Source organism: Passer montanus, unplaced genomic scaffold (assembly GCF_014805655.1).
Source record: "Passer montanus isolate IOZ18808 unplaced genomic scaffold, ASM1480565v1 scaffold18, whole genome shotgun sequence".
Classification (NCBI taxonomy): Eukaryota; Metazoa; Chordata; class Aves; order Passeriformes; family Passeridae; genus Passer; species Passer montanus.
In genome coordinates, this window is record NW_024365381.1 from 17,778,224 (window position 1) to 17,801,759 (window position 23,536).

A 23,536-nucleotide genomic window follows, 5' to 3' on the forward strand; every position below is an offset into this window, starting at 1 on the left:
CAAGCTATTCCAGAATACTGAAAACTGTTTTTCAGAGATTAACTGTTCAACCAAATAAATCTGAATCACCAGACACATACTGAGCTTGCTGAACAGAACTGTATATATTTTGCAAAACTGACATCTGTCAGATTATGAGTATCTATTCACTGTGATTCATCTCCCAAATTTCAGTCTTTTGACATAAATTGTGGCATCACTTCTTCCCATACATGTCATGTACAAAGGCTGTTAGTCTTAAAAGAAGGAAGAAAAGTAGGCTTAGAGTCTACAATCCACATTTCTGCTACTTTTTCCTAATTTAGACAAAAAAAATAAATCAGGCAACTGTATGAATAATCAATGATGCTGGCTAAATAACATTTCTGATAACAAAAAATCTAGAAATAATCAAAGTATTTTTTTCTCCCTGTGTGGCTCTAGCTGTTAATTAGATGTGCCATTTTTTTCCCCTGTGACCATGGCTGTAGATTTGTCCATAGACATGTCCATTGAATTTCTATCTGCCAAACCCACATTGTAATAGCTTTTGTAAATGTAACATGCCTATTAAAAAACCCAAAAACCCCAAAAAAACCCAAAAAACAAAAAAACCCCAAAAACCTCCCCCCCCAAAAACAACAACAACAACAACAACAAAAAAAAAAACCCAGTAAAGTCTGCTGTGTTTTGACCACACTTTGGGTTCAACATGGATTTGAAAGCCTGTGTTATTTCTTATCAAAGTATAAAGATCTTTTAGATCTGATCTCATTTGACCAAAAAATGACATAGTACTGCTTGGATGCTGCAAAATGGACTTAGAGGTGTTTTTAGGTCACTCTGTGCTATGCAAGTCCTCTTTCTGTAAATTAAAATCAGGTCCAAAATTTTGCACAGAGCTTCTCTGAATGTTGTTGAGAAGGTGCAGCATCAATCCTCTTTTTTAATCAAACAAATATGAGATAGATGGTTGCAGGAAAATCTTTGAACTCTCAAAATATGCCATATGATGGTGTGAAATGCTCCATTATTTCACAACTGTACTATCAATGCATCCTGAACACCTACCATAGAAATGTTTAAAGTGATTTTTAATGTAAATAGCTTTATTCTCCTTATTTCTATCATTAGAACAAACAAAAAGATCCCTCCTCTGTTTTTCTTTTGAACTAGTAGGCAACATCTACACCAACCTGGACACAATATTATCTGCTTTTCTTTTCAGACACAAAATCAATAGCATTAAGTAGGAACCCCTTTTTCTCTATGGAAACTTGTATCCACTATTGGATCATTTCTCATGTGCAATGAACCATCTGCCTTAATGTCAAAGCTGATTCTTTTAGTTGTTCCTTTAATTTTTCCCCTGTCTCTTCACTTGTAGTATCTAATATGAAACCACAAATTTAAATCTGTCTGAATGAGAGTATTCAGGGCAAAGTGCTTCAATCACTTTCAAATTGCTCATTTTGTGCTACACTGAAGATGATGTTTTTAGAAGAAAAGAGGATTGCAACTTTCTAACAAGTTCAAGACTTTGACTTAATTTCTTTCTTTTCTTCCTTTTTTTTTAAGGTGCAGTCACCAATTGATCTGTCATATTGTGGTTTTCAAAGATGAACTGAGAATGCTCTGAAAGGAATTTGCAGTTGAAGAGCCGTAGGAAGACCTAGGGTAGGGAATTACATTTTCATTGTGGCTAACTTTCAATGACACTGAAGATGTCTCACTTGGAAGATCATCAAACCCATGTTTTCTCTTCTACTTCAACAGACAACGCTTCATTCATTTGATGTAGAAACTCTGAAGAAACTAATTTTCATTTTGAAATAAGTGTGAATTCTTTTTATCCTGAGATTTAACAACTCTTGACAATGCTTACATTTTACTTCAGAAAAATGAGCTGTTTTCATAACTTCAGTCTTTGCAATCACTTTTTCCCACCAAGTCTTTCAGTATTCCCTTTCTCAACCCAGGTTAAAATACATGGAATTTTAGTTACTACTACTTCTAAGCTACCTATTTGTTGTATTAATAAAATAACTATCCCATTTACTAAAAATAAAATGAAAATAACCACTTCTTGAAGTTAATACTCTAAAGAATGGAAAAAAGATTTCCTAATCATGATCTTCAATGATTTCTCTTCCATTAATTTCAGATCAAATCCATCCTTGATTACATGATACTCTTGCTTATTTTATCCTTCACTATATCTAACATTTAGCTCCATCTGTGTTCTCCTGTGGCTAAGAATATAATAAATTCCACCCATAAGGCTTCCAGTTCCATAACTATGTTTAGTACAAAGTTTTCTTTTGTTTTATAATATTTCTTTCACAAAGATTTAATGTGTAAAAATGGCTTTTTTTATCCTTTAAGCACTACATTTTTCCTTTTTCAATCTCTTAGAGACTTAGCAAGCATCTCCTATGTTATCAGAGATGCCTGCTGACACCTTTAAATAGTTCTGGCCAGTGCTCTAAATAAGCTAGAGTCAATTTTATTAGTCTGTAAGATTATGGTCCTTAGTTTTTCATAATAATTATTAGCCACATGATTACAGCAGACTTCTGTAGTGAATATTGAAACAAAAAGGCATTAAATTGATCTAAGATATTATTAGTTTTCTCTCTCTGTTTAGTATGGAATAGTTTCTCAGTCTTTCTCTCATTCCTTACAGAATTCAAGTAGAAACTCCATAGTCATAAACTGTGATGTCCTTATAAAAACATATTTTTTTCAGTTGGTCACCTATAAAAGGTTTCTTGCTCCTCCTAATTATAACTTCTTCTGTGCCTTCTTCTTTTTGATTTATGTCCCCACATACTTATGCATTCCTTTATACTAATGCTAGTAATCTCACATAATTTTCATTTCCTGTATGACTCACATGTTTGAGGTCAATGTATATGATTTAACCAGATGACTTCTTGCTATATACTCACTATTCTTTCCTTGCATTGGGACCACTAAATTCCAAAGTGTATGCTGTCTGTCAGGAAGTGCTTAATTCCTTTATTCCTTTAAATTTCTCTTCCATGACATGTGATCTTCCAGTATCCTGAGTTTGCTGAAGTCTGCTTTCTTGAAATCCTTTTCCTCTCACTTTGCTGTTCTCCCTCCTTTCCTTACAAAGGGTCATGGATACTTTCATTTCATATCCACACAAGTTCTCTTTCACTCTCATGTTCTCATCCACATCCTATTTAGCACAAAGCTGCTATTCTAACCTCTCTAGTTGCTTCCTCTACTTCTCTGCTTTCTGTATCAAGGCTGACACTATATAGAAATATGTATTTATTTATTTGTTTACTTACTTACTCTCTTACTGTAAGCTGTTATATTCCTTTCCAGCTGAAGTCTACCTAACTTTCCTCCCCTGTTTTTATGAAGCTTCATGCCCTACAGCATTTGGCTAGATTCAAAAACACCCCAAAAAAGTGTGACCCCACAAAATCCAAAACTGAATTCAAGCCTTACACAACAGGTATTTCTGGCTTGGGATTGCAGCGGAAATCTCCCTGTTTTGTCATCAGGTGTATGTTTCCTCTTTCTGGACAAGCCACCATGTGTGCCCTTGTATTTCCATCAAATAAGCCATTTTAACAATCCATTACTGTGTTAGTTGAGTTGGAGTTTCATATTAAGAATCCCAGCTTTTCTATTTTACTATTTTCTGTTCCCAATTTCTATGTGTGAAGAAACATTTCTACATTTGAAAGGAGAGCAGATCACTCAGGTTTCAGATTGACTGCATAGCCAGTCATCAAAGGAAAAACACCCATTCTTGTGGAACTGTTTATATCAGTTTTTTTCAATGAAAACCCCAAACTTTTCCCAATGTTCATTCGTCATTTGGGGTTTTTATGCTGACTCTCAGTCTGATATTTGGAGTTTGCTTCTATGCAGTATAAGAGAAATAGAAGGGCAGCTATACTCCAGATTTAGGAGCATTCGCTATATACAGAAGAAAAATAGGAGAATATTTGGTCTTAAAACCAGAAAATAGATTAGAAATCTCAAGTTATTTTCTCAATCTCCTACTTATGTAGATATCGTGTTTATTAAGAAGAACATGCATTTTTTATGTGTTTTAAATAAAGTACAGGTACAATTCCAGTAAAGACAATGGATCCACATAAGTTGCCTGAAGTAAACTCTAAGACTGAAAACTTTTTCTGATGGTGACAGTGCCCTGGTGTGTGAATTTTGGCAACTCATTTATCTGTCCTTTAATTTTTGGTTCCCCAAGTGCAAAATGGCTATGACAAGAGTTAACAAATTCATACAGTGTTTGTCTTAGAGTAAATTTATAAGCCCAAAAAGGTCCCTACATGATGAATACCACAGAAAGCAAAGAATTTTTATTAATGATGCCCACTCAGAATGACACTTGTATCTCAGTGATAACTTCATCCCTAAAATCACTAAAAGAAGATTTAAAAGCTTACAGAAAATGTTGAAATGAGGCAAATTTTCTATCATCTCTGTAGAGTAGCAGCACTGAGAGCTCCAGCACACATCTGTCATCTGGAGGCCAAGTAGGCATTCCACAATTCCAGGAAATCAATTCCAAAGACTGTAGATTGTCAGTTGCTTGTACACTGGAGGCCATCCAGGCAGCAGATTAAATTGTATGAGAAAATTGTAGCAGGCTCTAGACTGCATGTAATGGAGACCCTCAATGACCTTTCTGAGGACTTGGGAAATATGCATTGAAATTGCCAGTGGGCCCTTTTGTAGCACCAAAACTGCATACTGAATTTCTCTTACTTATCACACAGGGTCATTCACAACTGAGCTGTTTCTGAAGAAGAAAAACAAATGCAAAACAGAACAAACAGAAAATGTAATCACCATCTTTTCTTCTTTCAGAAAATGTACAAGGTTACTAGAGATCCATTATCTGTATAACCACAAAAAGAAAAAAAAAAAAGTTGGTACTTGTGAAAGCCACAGTCTTTACCAGCATTTAATTGGGCTACTGTTCCTGAATCTTTCACCCCTGAGAGATTTCAGCAGAATACACAAAACACTGGCTGAAATGATTGCTGATTGTAGAAGATTGATTTAAATGAGTAATAGTTTCAGGTTGTTGGTTTGTTTTTTTTTTTTTTTCCAGACTGTTAACCACCCCCTGGTTTTTAGGTTTTGTTTTTTCTAGAGTAGACCTCGACCATTCAAACTGCAAATGAGACCCTTTCAGCACTGCTGACCTGGGGGTTCAGGCTACAGTATGCAACTCTCCTTGTCATGAACAGAGAAGCTGCACATACACAGAGACTGGAAACCCCATAAAGAATATAGATGAGCCAGATGAAATCCTGTTTCTTACTTCTGACCAGCCTGTGGTTTCAAAAACTGGAGAGTTAACACCCTGACTTCTACTTTCCCATTTATGAGTGGCAAAGTGGGCTGGTCATTTTATCTCACTCCTTAATAGTATTTCTACTCTTTAGGAAAGCTGCATGGTTTAACATATATTTGTATTTATTTTTTAATCTATTAAAATATTTTCAGGGCATTTTAAGCAGATGGAATAAGTAGATTTATTGGTGTGGAGTGCAGTTGTGCTTCTCTGAATAGCTCCCTTACATTCACTATGACATATAAACGTGTCCTTGTGCTTTGCTAGTAGATCATATGGAATCATACACCAAGCTGCCCATAACTTAAGAGTTTTGTGTTTATCTTCAAAGCAGCTTTTAGGGCATCAGACCAAGCAAGTTTTTGGTCTGACAGCAAGGCTCTACAATCTCTGTAAGGCACATGATCAGAGAGGGAAGTGGTGAACAGAAATTGCCCTTATTATTCTCATGTTTTGTTGACTCTGCACAGATTTCCTATATGACCTTGACCAAGTTTTTAAAACTATTTCCTAATTCCCTGTACAGTATTCTGGGGTAATAATTCTCCATGTCAGAAGTATCTGAATAAAAATTTATTGCTAAATGTCTTCCCTGCTAAGACTTCTAAGTAATACACTCTTTCAAAGAAAATTACTTTTCTGCTAAAGGAGCAGTTGCTATACTAATTATAAACAAACATTGTTTATATTTTTAACTTTGCTTTATCAGAGATCTTGCTCTGATATATCTCTATGTTGTACTTTATGGTTTTACTTACATATCAGTAGTTTTCTGCCTCTTACATGAGATATTTTTACAAACATTTTGATCTGCTATAGCACATTTGGTGCTAGCTACTGTAGAATTAGATCTCCTGTTTTCTGGGAAGAAAAGATGGGGAGAAAGGAATGGAGCAGCAATCCTTGTACACACACAAAAAGGAAATCTATGGGCTAAATGACTGAAGAATGGAATGAAAGACATATGAATATAAAGAGCAGCCTTTCAAAGACTGTTTTAGCCACAGGCCTTTTAATGTCAAATATCTGGTGTATCCAGGCTGTAAAAAGCAAAGCAGGAATTTCTAGGATTGATTTTCATCCCTTTGACTCATCCCTTTCCTTTGCCCATTTGCTCTCGTAAGACAGGTCCAGAGTGTGCAACAGGAAACCAAGCAAAAACAATACAAGAAAAACGCGTTTTAATTTTAGCCACACAGCTGCTTCTGGGTTCTTTAAATACACTCCTCTCTAAGTGCTTCCATACACCAAGATATCCAAGTGCTCTAGACAGGCTGAGTCTCAACTGCAAACTCATTCCACAACTAATCTCTGTCTGGCATTGTTACAGCAATCAAACCAAGTTGGTCAAATGCCCAATTGGGGAAAACTGGGTGCTTATCCAAGGGCTCTCTGCTATGTGACTTGAGCTACAGACTCCAAGTTCTTTGGGCAGAAACAAGTTTGTGGACAGGAATTAAACACAACCTCTTTTTTTTCCTTATCCTCTCCCTCTGCACATTTCTATACAGCATAAGAAACCAAAAATATCTTTTGAAGGAATGGCTGTGAGTGACACTGTGCCCTAGTATAATGTGACAGGTGACCTATTCTCCTTGTTCCAGGCTGCATGTAGCCTTGCTGTCTGGAAAACTATCTGGGGAATTTAAGGCCTACCAAGAGAAAAATGGCAAATCTAAAAGCTCAGTCACATACTCAGTTCTTCATCTTGGGTTGGTGTTTTTTTTTTCTCTATGGCTTTTGAAGGTGAAACAAGCCACCTCTGAATTCCAGAGGTTTTTTACTGCCATCATGTGGAGAATTTCCTTAAACAAAGAGAAAAACTGTCTTCTCTGACAAGATATGATTTTTCCTGCCCTTGGCAAAACTGAAAGAATTTAATTCAGTCTTACATCTACACAGAACTAGTCCTGGAGCCTCAAAGGCCATAACATCTGGTAAATATTCAACTGTTCTTAGTACATTTTGCTTTTGCCCTATTGAAACAGTTTATTTGTTGGCATAGCAGAGCTGGACAAGATTGTGACAGCCTGGGTATGCCTGGCATTTCTGATATTCCATTACAGGTTTCTTTCTCTGGTCTGTAGGAACATACAAGCACTATTTATCAATGCTATGTCTCTCCATGCAGCAATGTAACAAAGAAAAACAATATTACAGCAGGGCATCACAAATCCAATTACATAAATTGTCTTGGGATCAGAAATACACATTTTTCAGGCATTCCTATTCCCACTATGCAATCCTCCATTTTATCTGACCACTATAACAATCACACTTGAGAAACCTGGTAAACATAAAACTGTTCCAGAAGGTTAGAAGTTTAGAGGGCTATATTAATTTTAACAAAAGAAGAAGAGTATTTCTACACTCCAGGAAAGTCCAAGATTGCAAAAGTTTTCAACAAAAACCAATGACTGTATTTCAATTAGGAATGCCACCACATTTTATACCTATTTTATTACTTTTTAATTCTGTACTGTACTGATTAATATTGTATTCACAAGTAAATTATGTAATTTTTCTGTGAGCTTTTCAGAGATATTGACAGATATTCCTTAAAGGTTATCCTTGTATTAAGTCAATACAATCTGAAAGACAATTACTGTCAGAACATTTCATAGAAACTCTGTTATTTTCCCAAAGACATACAAACAAAGGGTCCCATTTTCAAGACTGGTGAGCCCCTAGTAGCTCCTCATAAATTCAGCACAACAGAAATCAGCCTTCCAGTTTATATCTTCTGTCCATTTTGCTATATCACTACAAATAAAAACTGGTTTTTAGTTTCTCCCTGACCATAGCTTGCAAACAGTAACTAGGGACCTAAGCAGGGTCCATAAATTACTCCAGAACAAAAGCACGTTTTAATTGATACTGACATCCTCCTAACAAGACTTCTTCAGAAGATCTACTACACCCACCAAGTCCATAAATTACTCCAGAACAAAAGCACGTTTTAATTGATACTGACATCCTCCTAACAAGAATTCTTCACCCACCAAGTTAAAAAGTTGGTCTGAAGATCTGTGAAGTACTACCACCATGGCACCGCCTTGTTCTAGTGTCCTAAAAATCTGTTCAGATTTGGCTACATTATACACAGTCCACTGTAAAAAATCAGCACTTAGCATATTTTTCTTGATCTGCTCCCATAAGCCCTCACAATTCCTGTGGCACTGGACACAAACTGTTCTGAGTTTTGCTGTGCTAGTCAGTGCAGTGCAGGTTTCTAAGTTAAAGGTAAAATATATCCCACTACTGTTCCCTATAATAGGGGAACAGACTTTGCCCTGCAAACCAAGAGGCAGTTCTATATTTGTCTTTCAGATGGTTCTAGTAATTCTGAATGTTTCACAATCATACTGTTAGGCAAAGCTTCAACCACTACTAAGAGAACCCCCACACACCAGATTAGCTCAGGCATCTAACATAACAAGCCCACAGGGAAAGCAACTGAGCCACAGTGGCATCTGAGCTTCTGAGAAAGCCTGTCCAGTCTATGTGCCTGGCTCATCTATCCATACTGTGAGGCACAGCACAGGCTGGATCAATGTTACCACATCATATGATCTCCTACTGACTAGTCTGAAGGAAATGTAATCCTTCTATGTGCAACTAATATGGTTGGTCTCTAATCCTCTGCAGCACACGTCTGTACCGAAGGTTCGACATTCAAGTTCTCTTCTGCATGAAGTTCATTTTTTATCCTTGTGTATAAAGTTACAAATTCATGCCTTTTCATTTACTTGAAAAAATGATGAAAATAAAAGGCCAAAATCTTTACCAAAATCACAATCTCAAACTCAGCCATGTCAAATATAGTTCCCAAAAATTAGGAAAATACCAACTTGAGATCACCAATTCATTGGTTCTGCTATGTTATATTTATGATATCAGGATTTCTTTAATTACCTGCTGACATCTTAGTGTTTTTCTGCCAAACAAGGTGTCATTCAGTTGAATGACTAAATGGGAATAAAACACGTAGAGAATTAGGTTGTTGTTGTAGTTTGTAGTATTCCTATCTCCTATTAGTTGCCCTTGGTACAAAAATAAAAAGCACAGACTCACAGAATATTCTGAGTTGGAAGGACACCACCAGGATCATCAAAGTCCAGCTACTGTCCCTGCACAGGACAGTCCCAAGAATCACACATTTACCTAAATAACATTATTTTAAAGTAATATTTGGGACTCCTTATTGTAATCCTATGTAAATTAGACGAAGGCCTTTTCACCCGGAAAAAAAATAAATCCATAGGCAGTCCTTGATTGGACTACATCTGTCCCTCTCGAAGTCCCGTAATCCAAAGAGACTCACGACACCCCGTGGTTATTACAAGGAACGCAGGCATACAGAACCCATGCAGAATGTGAAGATGCTTGTCTCAGCTCTCAGGTTCAAAAATTAAGGTACAACTAGAAAAATGAAGACACTGGACGAGCTACAACACATAGTAACGAGTCTGTAGAGATGGTCTTAGCAAACTCAACACTTACCAAAAAAACCCCAAAAAACAACAGCTCCCAAAACCACCACCACCATCTGAAATACAAACCCAAATAATTTTTGAACTCCAGGAAACCACGACATCTAGCCTGCTTTGGAGAAAATAGTAGCATGACAACAGTTTAAATCCTGCAGATTCTTCCACCAGAAAAAAAAAAATACTGTAATGAGATCTCCCTGACAGCACTGCACTGATTAAGTAAAGGTATCCTTCTACACCTTGTAGCTTTTCACACACTGTACTGAAGAGCAGACGAGAACATGACTGTGCTGGGGAGGTGAGGGAACACAAAATCATTTGTTATTTTAAAATTACCTTCATTCTGCCTTGTCTTAAACAGGATACATTTCTGGCAAAGATGAAGTTGCAGATGGATACAACAATATGAAAGATGTGTACTTTGAAAAGAATACATAGCTAAAGTTGAAATTTAGAAGAAAAGGAGCTATTACTAAAGTACTTTCTTTAGACAAAAATCTTGTTAAGTCAATTTCTGGGTGAAATTCTATGATCTGTGACAGACTGCAGGTCAGAGCACATGATCACACAATGTTTCCTGCTTTGATATTTATTAAATAAGATATTAATTATTAACAAAATATATATGTGGAATGTCTTTTCAAAGAGATTTTGAGCTTTAATATTGTTTTAATGTCCAACAACACAATTATCTGCATGAATTAATTCTTTTGTTGAGACCAATGAAAACTTATGAGGCATCATTTAAACAATATTCTTCTGTTTATGTATTAAAATTACAGAAGTGAATAACAGAAGGAACAAAGATACCTGTATTAAAATATCATAACAATTAGACTAGTTCAATGAAGTGAGAATGAATAAAGCTATTTATTTGCAAACTAAGATAATACAGTGCTTGCTAAAGGGTATTTTGTCTGTGATAGCTAAACAAAGCAGTGAGTATATGAAGAAAAAAGATAGAGTACATGGTGTTTTCAGACCTAACCTTTCCAGTTCAGACAGTGTAATATGAGACTACATTCTTCTGACCTCGCTGTGCTTTATTTCCAAAGTTTGCCAAACATTTCTCTCTACCACTGTGTTACGACAAAAGATTCTTTGTCCCACAAGCATTTATGAAGTCGATGCATCAACACCTTTATTAATTGTTCAGTAAGCACACATTATTTAACCACCTAATTAGATAAAAAGTTGCCTTTGTCACTCTTAAGCCATGAAAGATGATTTCTGCGTCTTCTCCTGAAAGAAGATATTCAACACCTTTTTTTAATAAGTGTTGAAACACCTACACTGAATAAACATGCAATCATATTTCACTCACATTCTGTTCACTCTTTTCCTGTTGTATGACCAGAATAAACAGGGAAGTGAACAAAAAGTTAATTCTTATTTGTCAAAACACTCACCTTTAGGATAAACAAATCAACCACTGTATAACACAAGGAAAAAGGAAAACATCCTGTTGCCACTGAGTGTAATCAGTGAACTCACACAGTAAATGAGACCTTGGATCAAATGAAATGAAAAGGGAGAGAAGGGGTAATGACAGAAATATTATTTAAACTACAAAAAGAACGTATTTGGAGGAGGAAGAATTTAGATGATGTTCAATATAAACCTAAGGTTTACCTTGACTATCCAAGAAAACTTCTCTATTAAACAGTGCAGTGTTTCAGTTATCCTACCTGCTGCCCCTTGGAGGAAGGCCTGGTATCACATACTCCAAATCTGTTCTGAATCACCTGAACTGGACAGCAGGCTGTCTGTCCCAAACACAGGCTACTCGCTCTCTGGTGAGCTGTTTTCACTGAGCACCCACACATACTCCATGTCCTGAGAAATAAAGCCTCTGGGGAGGACAGTAAGGGCTGTTTCTGGGTACAAGGCAAGCCAGGACCATGCCTGTACAAATAAGATGATACAACAGCATTCTTAGCATGCTTCTCCTCAGAACTCAAAACTCCTGAACAGTAAGGGATCCAAATCCAGAGTCCAGAGATCACACATCTCACACTACAGCTTAGATGTAATCAGAGCCAACTCTGGCATTTAAGTGCTCAAAAATACATCCCAAGAATAAGAGTCACTAGTGTTCTCTCACAGCATTTCAGATTGGTAGGACTGGAACCCAACAATGCCACATTTTTTAAAATGACGCTGCCATTTCATGTAACCTCAGACATTTTTGTGTTGCATTTGGCAAGTTGTTTATGAGACTAAACTGAGATTAAAGGTCCTTCTCTTTTTCATTCAAGAATTTCTTAGATCTTGTTGACCTCTTTAATCAGCATATTTCAGGTTCTTCAACAGGACCATCACAACAATGAAAGTGTTTCTTTCCATTTCTATTTAAGGAATTAATTTTGTATTTGCTCAGGTCTTCTACACAGCCTTTTCAGTTTTCTCTAATGAAATGGCTTTCATGTCCAAATGCAAAATATTCTGACATATTTCTGGGTGCTGGTAACATTTATGCAGTTCTCAGAACAAGAATAGCTACTGCAGTTTTTTCATTGAACCAGGGACTCACTTCCTCCTATTTATTTGCCCTTGGTTTATATGCAGTTCATGTAAACCAAATCCATGTATTTTACACTTCCCAACCTTGTAAAAGTTGGTTGGGTTTTTTTTTGTTTTCACTCATGACAGGAAAAAGTGATTCTTCCCCTGTACTTCGCACTGGAGAAACCACACCTTGAGTTCTGTGTCCAATTCTGTGTCCCTCCCTTCAGGAAAGGGCACTGAGGTGCTGGAATGAGTCAGGAGAAGGGTGATGAAGGTGGTGAAGGATCCAGAGCACAAGTTCTGTGAGGAGCAGAAGGGGTGTTCAGCCCAGGAAAAAAGGAGACTCAGGGGTGGCCGTATCACTCTCACCAGGAGGCTGCAGCCATGCGGGTTCGGCCTCCTCTCCCAGCAGCCAGAGACAGGACAGGAGGACAGTCTCAAGCTGTGCCAGAGGAGGATCAGGCTGGAGATGAGAAGGAATTTCTTCACAAAAAGGAGCATTGGACATTAGAACAGGATGCCTGAGGAGGTGATGGAGTTACTGTACCTGGAAGTGTCTAGGAAAGACTGACTGTATGCAGCACTTGCTCTAGTTGATATGGTGGTGTGAGGTCATAGGTTGGACTCGATGAGCTGAGGTCTTTTCCAACCTAACCGATTCTGTGATTCCTTTTTTTTTTTCCCCTTCCCTGTTTTCCCTCATTGAGACAAGTTTGAGACCTCTGCTGCTTTCCTCGTATTTCCTCTCTCATTCATGGACTGAGAGAGGCTGTACAAATGCCTAAGCTTCGTGTGGGTAAGAATCGTGCTTTTTTGTACAGCATTCGGGAAGCGCAGCAGCACCGCAAGCCCCGGGCCCCGCTCACCCCGCCCGGCCCCCTCACGGGCCCGGCGCGGCCCCACGGCCCCACGGCCCGCGCTCCCGCCCGCCGCCTCTGCGGCGGCGCGGCCCGGCCCGGCGGGAGGCGGTGGTCGCGGCCGGGCCGTGAGCGAGCGGTGGCGGCCCTGGCGCCCCGGGACTGTGCTGTACCTGGTGCGCCTCGCCGTGTGGCGGGGCGGTGGCTCGGGACCGGCAGCCGAGTGGCTCGGCCCGCCTGCGCGGGCTGTCCTCGTGCCGCAGGAGTCTGGCGTGCGGGCCCGGCGGCGGCTGGCGGGGATCGGCGGGAGGGGCGGCCCCGGACGGCGCTGCGGGAGCCCGGCTGTAAAGGCGGTGCGCGGCGGAGGTGCTGCCCGCCGGGCCGGGGGGCGCCTCTGCCCGGGAGTGAGCAGGAGGCTCCTCACGCCCGTGCCTCGGGGGAGTGACACTTCTGGTTTGCTTATTTTCGGTTGTGGTTGTGGTGTTTTGCCTTTTTCTGTGAGAGAAGATGATGTGTCAGCCCTGCCCAAAGCTTCACTTGATGCAGAGCTGGCAGATGAGGTGTTCTTGCTTTATTTCTAGCCCTCTTGCTGTTTGTTGTTTTTGGTTTGAGATGGTTTTGATGTTTTGGAGTTTCAATTAGCATTTCTACTTATCACTTTCTTAAAAAATACATTTGTTTTGGAAAGGGCTGAGTGCTGAAAGTATGGATCAGGACTTAAACCACTTCTTCCACTGCAAGGATAGCATCTAGGTTGCGCTTGTGTAACCATGTTTGTTCCATACCTGTTAGCAGGCAGGCAGTTGTGACTGAAGATGGAAAGTAAAAGTGAGGCAATTAGCTGCTTGAGGAAATTTTCTTCTGCTGGCCATAATTCCATCATTCTTGTAATAGCCATATTCCTATTTCAGAACTCAGTACTGGTGCTAAGATGCAGTATTTTGGAGCACACTTCTAACAAAGTTGGCAGGACCTGAAGGAGAAACTTGCATTTTGGGGTAGATTATTTCAGAATGTCTGTTGCATTGTCATTTGAAGCAGCCTGTAGTGCATACTGCTGCTGATGGACTGCTGGCATGACTGTGATGCAGACTCCTGAGTTCCCATATTTGTAATTTAAATATAACACTTAACATTGAGACATAACTTCAGTGGGTTACTTAATAGGAAAATAATTTCTGCACTTAATTCTGTCAGTTTTCTGTTAGCCAATTTCTCAATTACCTTCTTTAAGAGAAGTAGAAACTTAGTCTTACTGAATGCTGCCTACTTCAGAAAGCAGCTGAAGGTTGGGAGAGGTGTGTAGTGTGGGAGGCCATAATGTTATTACATTTTTCTGATTTTCATCGCTTTTAGTTTCAGCCTTTCAGTGTTTTCATTCTGGGTGTGGGCATTTCTGAGGCTCTTTCTCCCCTAGGAGTGTATTGCAGTGTGTTGCTCTTCCAGCAGCAGATTTCTTTAGCCCCCTGTGTGTTCACTGGTCACTCATTCTTTTCTCTGATGACTTACTCTACTCTTGAGAGTGAAACAAAACTGTGTTAGCAAAACCACAGCTTTGCAGGTTCAGCTGTATTTGTTGTAAGAGCTTCACCCAGCACAACTGTCTTGTTTTGCAATTCAGCCCTTGGGACAACAAAGCTTTCGTAAGATAAATAATGCCCTGAGTAATCCCAGTTCTTGAAATAAATGGTGTTATGAATAGCCTTTCAGTTTTAGATTGTTTTACCTTTTTGGGGTGGAAAGACACATCCAATACATTAGCTTTTGAATTGAATTTCATTCTTTCAGCATTTTGAGATACTCTTGAAGTCTGCAGTTAGGTCACTGTCAGTGTAAAGGGAGCTATGCAGCTATCCTCCGTTGTTGTCTTATACTGATGGAACTTTGTTTAGATTCAGATAAAGTCCTTTTTGTTCTTAACTCTTTTTGTAGTTTCTCAATGGAAAAGGTGCTAAAAGCTGCCCTCGGCACTATGGAAACACTCAGACAAAATAGTCATCTACTGCCACCCGTGAGGAGTTGTTGGGCAGAGTGACAGAAATGAAGAGCTTCAGCCATCGCTTCAACCATCGCTTCAGTATGGCGGCAGCTGAATCTGACAAGGACTCCGGATATTCAGGTTTAGAAGAACACTGTTACCTTTTCTGTGTGTTACCATGCTGAGGCTGTGCTTTAACTGGTGACGTTTAACAAATCTGAGTAACCCCTTCCAGTTTGTGTCTCATTACCTTTCAGGGCCTTTCTATGCAAGATTGGTTTCACCTGTAATCCTCTTGCCACCAAAGTTTTTTGAAATGGAACATTACCAAATTAGAGAGTTCATCCAGTGAATTTGAATGGCATGGGAATTTAGAATTAATGGAATAATCTTAGACTTTAGAGTCTAGAAGGGGAGATGTCAAAATTACTTTTTCTTTGCAGTCAGTGTTGAATGAATTATTGGATTGTGCTGCCCAGTGTCTCTTATGAGCTGACCATATTGTCAGTAGAGCCTGATGAACCAGAGGGTGGTGGTTATAACATCAGTAAAATAGTAGTCACGGTGTGCCATTTTAGTACTCAACAAAACTGTGCAAAAATGACCTTTAAACAAGAAAAAAACCCACTTCTATGAAAGATACCTGCTTCACTGGGTTTTAGATAGAAAATTTCAAGACACAAAATGCCTGCATCACAAACTATGGATGTGGCAATGCTGGAGTCTGTAGTGCTTTGCTGTATCACTTTTTAGACTAATGCAGCCTTCATGATACTATGCAGTCCCTTGGAGACTAAGTATGAAAGAAAAGAAAGTAATAGATTTTTGTGGGAGAAAGTGTCTGTATAAGAACTGACCTGAAATACAAAGCCTTTTGTTTAGAGGCTGACAGCTGTCTGCCACAGCAGCTTTGGTTTTGTTGATATTACAGAACTAAACTTTATTGTTTTTTGTGACTTGGTTGAAGGAGGCAGAATATTAGAACTGAAATACAGTAGTAAACATGTTGCATGTGGAGCAACTTACAGCTGAATTCTGCATCTGGCAGATGGAAGTTCAGAATGCCCGAGTGCTATGGAGCAGACGGACTCCGAGGATGTGCTGAATGCGCTGTGTTGGAATGCAGAGGATGGGCCTTGGCAGTGCCCGAGGACCACAAGCAGCTCCTTTCCTGCACTATCTCCTATGGTTGTTATGAAAAATGTGTTGGTTAAGCAGGTAGGGAAGAAATAATATCTTTAAAAATATTGCATGTTCTTAATTTTTTTTAAAAAACATTTTTCCTTTTAAAAAATATTTTGCAATGTTGTTGCATTCCAGAAAAAAGCCTTGTAATTTAAGAAGTTCTGGTGTGTTTCTCTCTTCTTTTGAGAGGCAGCTGGAATCACTAAGATGAAATGTGAAATGTAGAAACTCTGCTCCATCTCTTAAACCTCTTTGTCTCAAAGGAATCCCCCCCCCAAACACATCTTCAAGAATGTTATGTGAATAGCACCCAAGATTAAACAGAAAAGGGTGATTTGCTTTTGAAAGCTGCTCTTGTTTTTTTATTCAAAAAAAATGGTGAAGTAGGATGGTAGGTTTGTTTCCTCATTCCAGAAGTGCTTCAATGGGAAGCACCAATCCAGAATGTTATAAATGAAAAAGTTAAATCCTTGTCTGAAGTTAGCTGTGGTACTTCTACTGTAATAGTTGTTTCACTTAATTGCATGTGATGGCTCACATTGCAACAATTACCTTCCCTGTTTATGTTCTCCAGTAGAAGTCCAAAGTACGGTCATATTATTAGACCTGCTGCTCTGTACTCACTCATTTTCGGAGCAGAGCAAAAGTTCTTCCATGTTTTTTACTAGAATACTTCTGAGAATACAGTGGGAAGGGGAAAAAAGAATATAAATCCTGATTCTTCTTCTACTGAGCCTGTTATGACAACAAGCAAGACCTAATATTCCCTTTTAGTATTTAGCAGATTATGCAGTCGTGGGGAAGGTGATTCTGCTCTCTGAGCATTGTGCTTTATCTTGACAAGAGACAATTTTATTTTATAGTCACATTCCTAGATGTGTGGACAAAATACTGTGTAAACAAATGCTGAAGTTTTTATATGTAAAGTCAGGAATAGGCAGGCTTCACCAAAGGCTGGGGCCTTTGGCCCAGAGCACAAAAATTAAGACATTACTGCACTGATTCCAGTGTTAAACTCAAAGATGTGTTGCAAATAAGAAGCAGCAACTAATAATAAGTAGCTGATATATAGAGAGATGTTAAAAAATCCAACCACACACACACACATACATAAATACATATATATGTGTGTGTGTATATGTGTGTGTGTGTGTATATAAACCCCTGGTAGAATAGGAGAAAAGAAATTTAGCAACAAAGAGTTGGAGATGGATAAAATGTCCACACTTGTTTCTCTTGAGCAGTGCATCATAATACCTAACTAGGTATGATTAAAGACAATAATATAAAATTGAAAAATGTTTACTACAATGAAGGAAAGCAGCAAGTCTAGGTCAGAATAATAATGAAATGTCTTTCTGCCTTTTTTCATTATGCCTAGTTAGCTCAGGTGGTCATCTTTTTAAGATGGCCTTTTCAACACAGTGCTCAGTTGGGCTTGCTGGACCAAAAAAAAAAAATAGCAGCATCCAGTTAGTGCTGATTATTTCTTCCAGTTTCAGTTTCTATCAGCATCATCTTCTGTCTTGGAACCAGTGTGATCCTCTGCAGTGGTGGTTACCTGCTGGCCCTATTTCAGAATGTAAACAGCTAACAGTAATGCTGGTAAAAAGTATCAAGTGGCAATTAATGCCAGTGCTGATTGTGGTAAGGTTTCTTTAAGTCTTGCAAAAGTCTTTGATAAGTGGGAAGGCTTTTTAGGCAAGTGACACTGATACATCAAAAAGTTAACTTTCATTAAAAAATGCAACAAAACACAATTTGTAGAGTTAGTGAAATCAAAGTGGCCTTCTCTACTGAAAATGAGATTTTGAGTAGGAGAGCTAGAGCGGAGTGCTACATGAGAAGGAAAAGAAAGAGCAGAGATAGGAAGAAACCCAAGAGCAGGACAAACAGTTACCACAGCTCTTTTGGCTTCAGTGGTTATGGATCTCTGCCGTGCTAGGTGCAGTTCAGCAGTGCAGTAAATGGCAATTTCTGGCTCCAAACCCTTGCTTCTTAAGGCTACATGTTCTGTCCTGTGTTTGTATAGCTACAGTATTTATATGCTTCCTCACTCCTTACATCTCCAGTTACTTTTCTTTTGAATGTTCTTTCTTCTGTGTTAAGGTAGTAATATTTATTTTTACAGGTAGCTGTTCTGTACCCCTATTCCATAAGCATCTTGCCCACTGAACCAAAGCTACATTGTGTCAGAGTAGGTAATTGAATCTTTTCTCCAAGTCTCAGTTCCTAATCAGTGGGTAATACCTGCTTTTGGTAAGTTCCAAGTCCTTTACTGGGGGAATGGACTTTAGCAAAGCATGTTAGCGTTTGCCAGTTTAAAACTTATGAGACTGGTGGAAAGGATATGAATTTCAGATGACTTAATATAGACTAAAAAAATAATAAATTGTTTGTGGTAGCTAAAAACTGTGCCTTCAGCAGGCCTGCCAGTTGTGTGCCAAGTTGTAAGGAATTGGAAAAGCAGCTGACAATATATTAGCATAATTGTAGCGGCGATGGCTTAAATATAGTAAGAAGTGAGATTTTGCTTCAGAAAGAAATCGTGTCCCTTACTAGACCATTTGATGTCTTTGGAGAAAAGCAATCATGTTTTTGGCCAGAAAATCTCATGAAGATCTTTAGTAAGGTGTTGGAGGAAAAAGAGGTAATGTCTTGTAAAAATTGATGTTTTCCCCTATATTCCAGAGTATGGCTTGTGGGAGGGAATAAAGCCTTGGGCGTTATTCTTGAAATAAAATGCTTTTAAGGTTTATCAGTGCACAATGTTTCCCCAGAGGTACGAAGTTAAACTCCTCTGGGTTTACCACAGGCTTTTCTCCTTGCATCGGTTGATATTCACCCTTTTTTTTTCTGTTTCATAGTTTGACATTTACTGAAATTGTGTATTGTACTTCAAATTACAAGACTTCCTGAACAGCTGTTGTGTATCTTAAATAACCACTTCAAAATCTTTCTACAAGGATAGATTAGAGAAGATTTGAGTTGCTACCTTTCAACAAAGAGGGAGCCTGAATTGTTCCTAAAATGTCTGCGCAATCTTTCCTTGACTCTTAAGATGTTTCATAACAGAAAGCTTAATTATTTTTCAGCTTTCCTGTGTACTTGTAGTTTGACCCCAAGTCTGGGTCAAACTTTTTAATGAACATTTTACAATATAAGCTTGCACTGTAATCCTCACTTAGGAAAGCATATATAAATTCAGATTGAATTGTTTTTAAATATAGCTGCTGTTGCATAGTAAAAGGATTATGGATTACAGCTTTATTTCCAGCGTTATACTCCATTGTCAGAGAAAGAGAAGGATGAGTTAGATGGAAAACTCTTCATAACACATTAATTGGACAGTATATATCAAAGGTATAAAAATGGCACAGTCCACCTGTTTCATTTGAATTTGTTTGTATGGTCTTCTATGACACTTTTGTAAGACTTGTGCTTTTTCCCTGTTTGTGCTTCTTAGGGGAGTTCATCACAGCTCCAGTCTTGGACTGTGCAGCCATCCTTTGAAGTGATTCCAGCTCAGCCACAGCTGGTGTTTCTTCGTCCATCAATCCCACCTCCCATTAATCCTCACCCTGTTGGGAAAAAGAGAAATGACTCCACTAATTACCTGCCCATCCTGAATTCTTATCCCAAAATAGCACCACAGCCCTGCAAAAGAGATCACTCCTTTGATCCAGAAGAATGTCAGGAAACCACTTGCCATAAACGACTCTGCACAGAAGCACCCAAGATGGAGACTTCTCCTGGACTGACGAGCACAGGCTTGCCTACTAGTTCTTTTTCCCACCTACCAGTTAGCTTTAAGACCCCTCAGGATTCTAGCCAGCAGAGTTCTTCAGCTCTGGTGACAAGTGGAAAACTGTCGGCTCTTCCTGGTTTTCATCGTGTTTCCAGTGATGCTCAGAAAGTGCCAGGTTTGACTCCCCTCTTGCCTTTTGGGACTCTGCAGGCAGCAAAGTGCACCCTTCATGAGAGCGAGAATGCGTCACAGACTGCAGTGCCTTCTGCAGCGTGGAGCCCTCCGTTGGTACCAGAAGAGATTTGCAGTACCCCTGAGCTGCTCTTGCAGCAGCAAAGCAAGTGCAGACGCTTTCAGAATACGCTCGTTGTGCTGCGCAGGTCGGGCTTGCTGGAGATCACTTTAAAAACCAAGGAGCTCATTCATCAGAACCAGGTCACGCAGGCTGAGCTGGACCAGCTGAAGCACCAAACACAGCTTTTCATAGAGGCAATAAAGAACAATGCTCCACAGTCATGGGCAGAGCTGGAAGCATCCCTAACAGGATCTGATAAAGCTGATGGCAACCTCGAAGACCCCACTTATCCTAACATGTAGTAAAAATGTGCAGAGCTGTTGGTCAAGTTACTTCTGTGCCTCCTTTTTCCTGTCTCAGACTTCTACTTGAGCATTTTTTGAGTCCAGGATTTGTAAAGTTGCATTGCCATTAACAGTTTGTCTTCAGAGCCAGCTGTGGGACTGGAATAGCATGGTGGGTTCCAGGCAGAATGGGTACTTAGTACTGCAGTGTGACCTTGAATTTCATGCTAACTCTGTGTAATTCCTTGGTCTGAAGGAGTTTGTATGTGCTCTGCTAGCATGTTCCCGTTCTTGAAGTGAAGACAGTCATTTGCAGTATTCTGCAAGCATCTTCTTACTCCCATCTTCAGAAAGTTGTTTCTGAGAGTGCAGCAGCAGAACAGGCCCCACTGTTGGGCCATCATCAGTTCCAAGTAGGTGAAAGGAGTTGGTGTGAGGTGAAATAAGTCCTTTTCCCATCCCCTTCCTTATTTTTTTTTATTTAGAGAAATTGAATAGAGAGGAGAATTTGAAGTTCAGAGTATGTATTTTTAGGAAGCAATTGCCCTAGAAAACAAGATGATGGGCTCAGGGTACCTGGAGATGAAAGAGAGGCAGAAAAAGTGAAGTCCAATCGTAGCTGTTTGAGACAAGGAAAAATGAGTCTACCAGTGACCTTCTCTATTCTATTTCCACTGCTCTAATAGAGTATAAAGGAATGAAAAACTTGCTTTGCTGGGCAGTACCCTCTGACTTAGGGAGATTTAACTGGTGGAAATCTCTCATAGTCTATGTAGTACCACATGGACTTTTTCTCTGACAGTTTGGAGGGTGGGCTGAAGTGGGTGTGCTTACAGCTAATGGGCTGGTGTAATTTGTATAAATATATGTTCAATAAATCTGTGAATAAAGTTCAGCAGCTGGTTAGAAATCTCCTACTGGGCATCAGTCCAGACTTAAATAGTATTTACTGAACTAGAAAAATCCACTCTGGAACTCATACTTAAATCTGGGGCTCCTTAGGAACCATATCCCTGGATAATGGGACACCTTAACTCAACATCTATAAAAAAATAAGGATGTTGAAGGTATCTGGTGATAAATATGTCATCAGGTACCATTCTGTTCAGTTTTCTTAGCTGCCTTTATTCCTGGGAGCCCTGATAAAGCTTTAAAACAACAAGGGCTTTCCTTTCTTGACTGCAATATAATAAAATAGGTTAGCTTGGAAATGCATTTGGAAAATTAGTTGACCACATCAGGACCAGGATAAGTCCAGATTCTGCGCAGGATCTGAAAGTGGTCCAGTAGATTTGAACAGAAATGTTAGTGTCTGAATGGAAACTGTAAACAATGAACTCACAGTTTCTTTTGATCCTTAAAGCAGCAAGATTTGGTACTAAGAAGTTAGCTGAAGACAGTCTTGGTCTAATCAGTCAGATGGCCTGCTGCAGCTTCAGCTATTGTTGACAACTTACATGTGGGGTAGCTTGATGGGTCAGACAGACTGGTTTTTGTATTAAGTTTTAATAAATGTTGGTATTTTTGATTACTTTTACTATGTCTTTTTGAAATTCTACTGTTCTAGTTGGAATTTAGGTATTTTCTGTACTTTCAAAGCCCGTTGCTAGCTCTGAATACAGTAGCCTAACACCTCTGTTATAGAACATGACCTTTTTGCTAAAACTTCACAGAAACTGACTGTGAAATATGAATGAAATAAAGTATGTACTTGAAAAGTTTGTGGATTATTTAGTGCTGTTGAACTGCAAAGTCCCTGGTTCCAAACATACTTTAAGTACAGCTCCACAGCAGCATGTGGGAAAGTACAGATACAAAAGTGATACTATGATGTATCTCTCTGAAGAGAGTCATGTGAGCTTTAACAGTATCTATGAATTAAAGGGTCTCTGGGAGGAGCATGCATAGAAATGGGCTGTACAGAACTCTAAAAATACATTGTCGTGGGTGACCACTGCCATGGATCTGTCATGAACAACCTGGAAGGATTTTTCCATCTCGGAGCTGTTGTCTCCATGATGACTGTACATTATGCTCACCGTCTGTGCAGGGTGAACTCCTACGCTGTGTCTTAATCCTGTCAGCTGGGTATGCAGAAGTTTGAAATTGTGAAGTAAGAATCTTGGCTACTGAAAGAATTACTGGAGTAAAAAATGTTTTAGTTGGAGAAAAAATTCTCCAACTAAATCTATACCAGCTTTTCACCAAAACACATTTCTTCAAAATGTGGCAGTCTTACGTGGTCTTTCTTTTGTTCAAACTTGACTTGAAGGGAGAACTAGGCAGTCATGCTCAAAACATCCAGCAGCCACATGGCATGAAATCTTAAGATACATGAGATTTCTGTTCAAAGCTCTTACTTGACATTAGAAAAGACAACTTGCATCTCATTGCCTTATATCTAAAAAGGAGTGTCATCAATTGGAATAATTTGATTTCCTGAAACTAGAAACTCAGTGTTTGCGAATTTTGTATTCACAAAGTATGGATGCAATTCAAGCAGGAAGTTCTCAGGTTTCTGTCTCTTCTGCCTACCTTTTCCTTTACATGGTTAAGTTTATCTGCAGCATGTCAGGCATCTTCACCTTTATTTCACCAAGGCCAAAAAGATTAATTTCTTCTTTTGGGTGCATTGCATCTGTTGTTTTTTTTCTTTCTCATGATAAAAACAGTCTGAAAGAAACAGTACCCCTGTAGGCTTGAGCTGAGCAATCTCCTGGCATGCAAAATTTCTGGCATCCACTATACTGAACATAGCATGCTGTTCTTGCTTTCATTTTCATAATTTCTAGTACAAAAATGTAGGGTCCCTCCCTACCTACACAATTTTACACA

At 39.0% G+C, this 23,536-nt stretch overlaps 1 protein-coding gene across 4 annotated transcripts; it reads left to right on the top strand.

The window, feature by feature from the left end:
• Positions 1-13,294: 13,294 nt before the first annotated feature.
• Positions 13,295-22,419, top strand: CIPC (CLOCK interacting pacemaker). Of its 4 annotated transcripts, XM_039704940.1 has the most exons (5): positions 13,295-13,387; positions 15,144-15,330; positions 16,238-16,407; positions 18,506-18,575; positions 19,841-20,029. In XM_039704940.1, the coding sequence occupies exons 2-5, from the start codon at positions 15,252-15,254 to the stop codon at positions 19,885-19,887; spliced, it is 366 nt and encodes a 121-aa protein (XP_039560874.1). In that variant the 5' UTR covers positions 13,295-13,387; positions 15,144-15,251; the 3' UTR covers positions 19,888-20,029. The 4 variants fall into 4 exon arrangements, with proteins under 4 accessions (XP_039560874.1, XP_039560871.1, XP_039560873.1 ...); XM_039704937.1 differs by lacking the exon at positions 18,506-18,575 and having other exon boundaries at positions 19,841-22,419; XM_039704939.1 differs by lacking the exons at positions 13,295-13,387; positions 18,506-18,575 and adding an exon at positions 13,451-13,564 and having other exon boundaries at positions 19,841-22,419.
• The last annotated feature ends 1,117 nt before the right edge of the window (positions 22,420-23,536 follow it).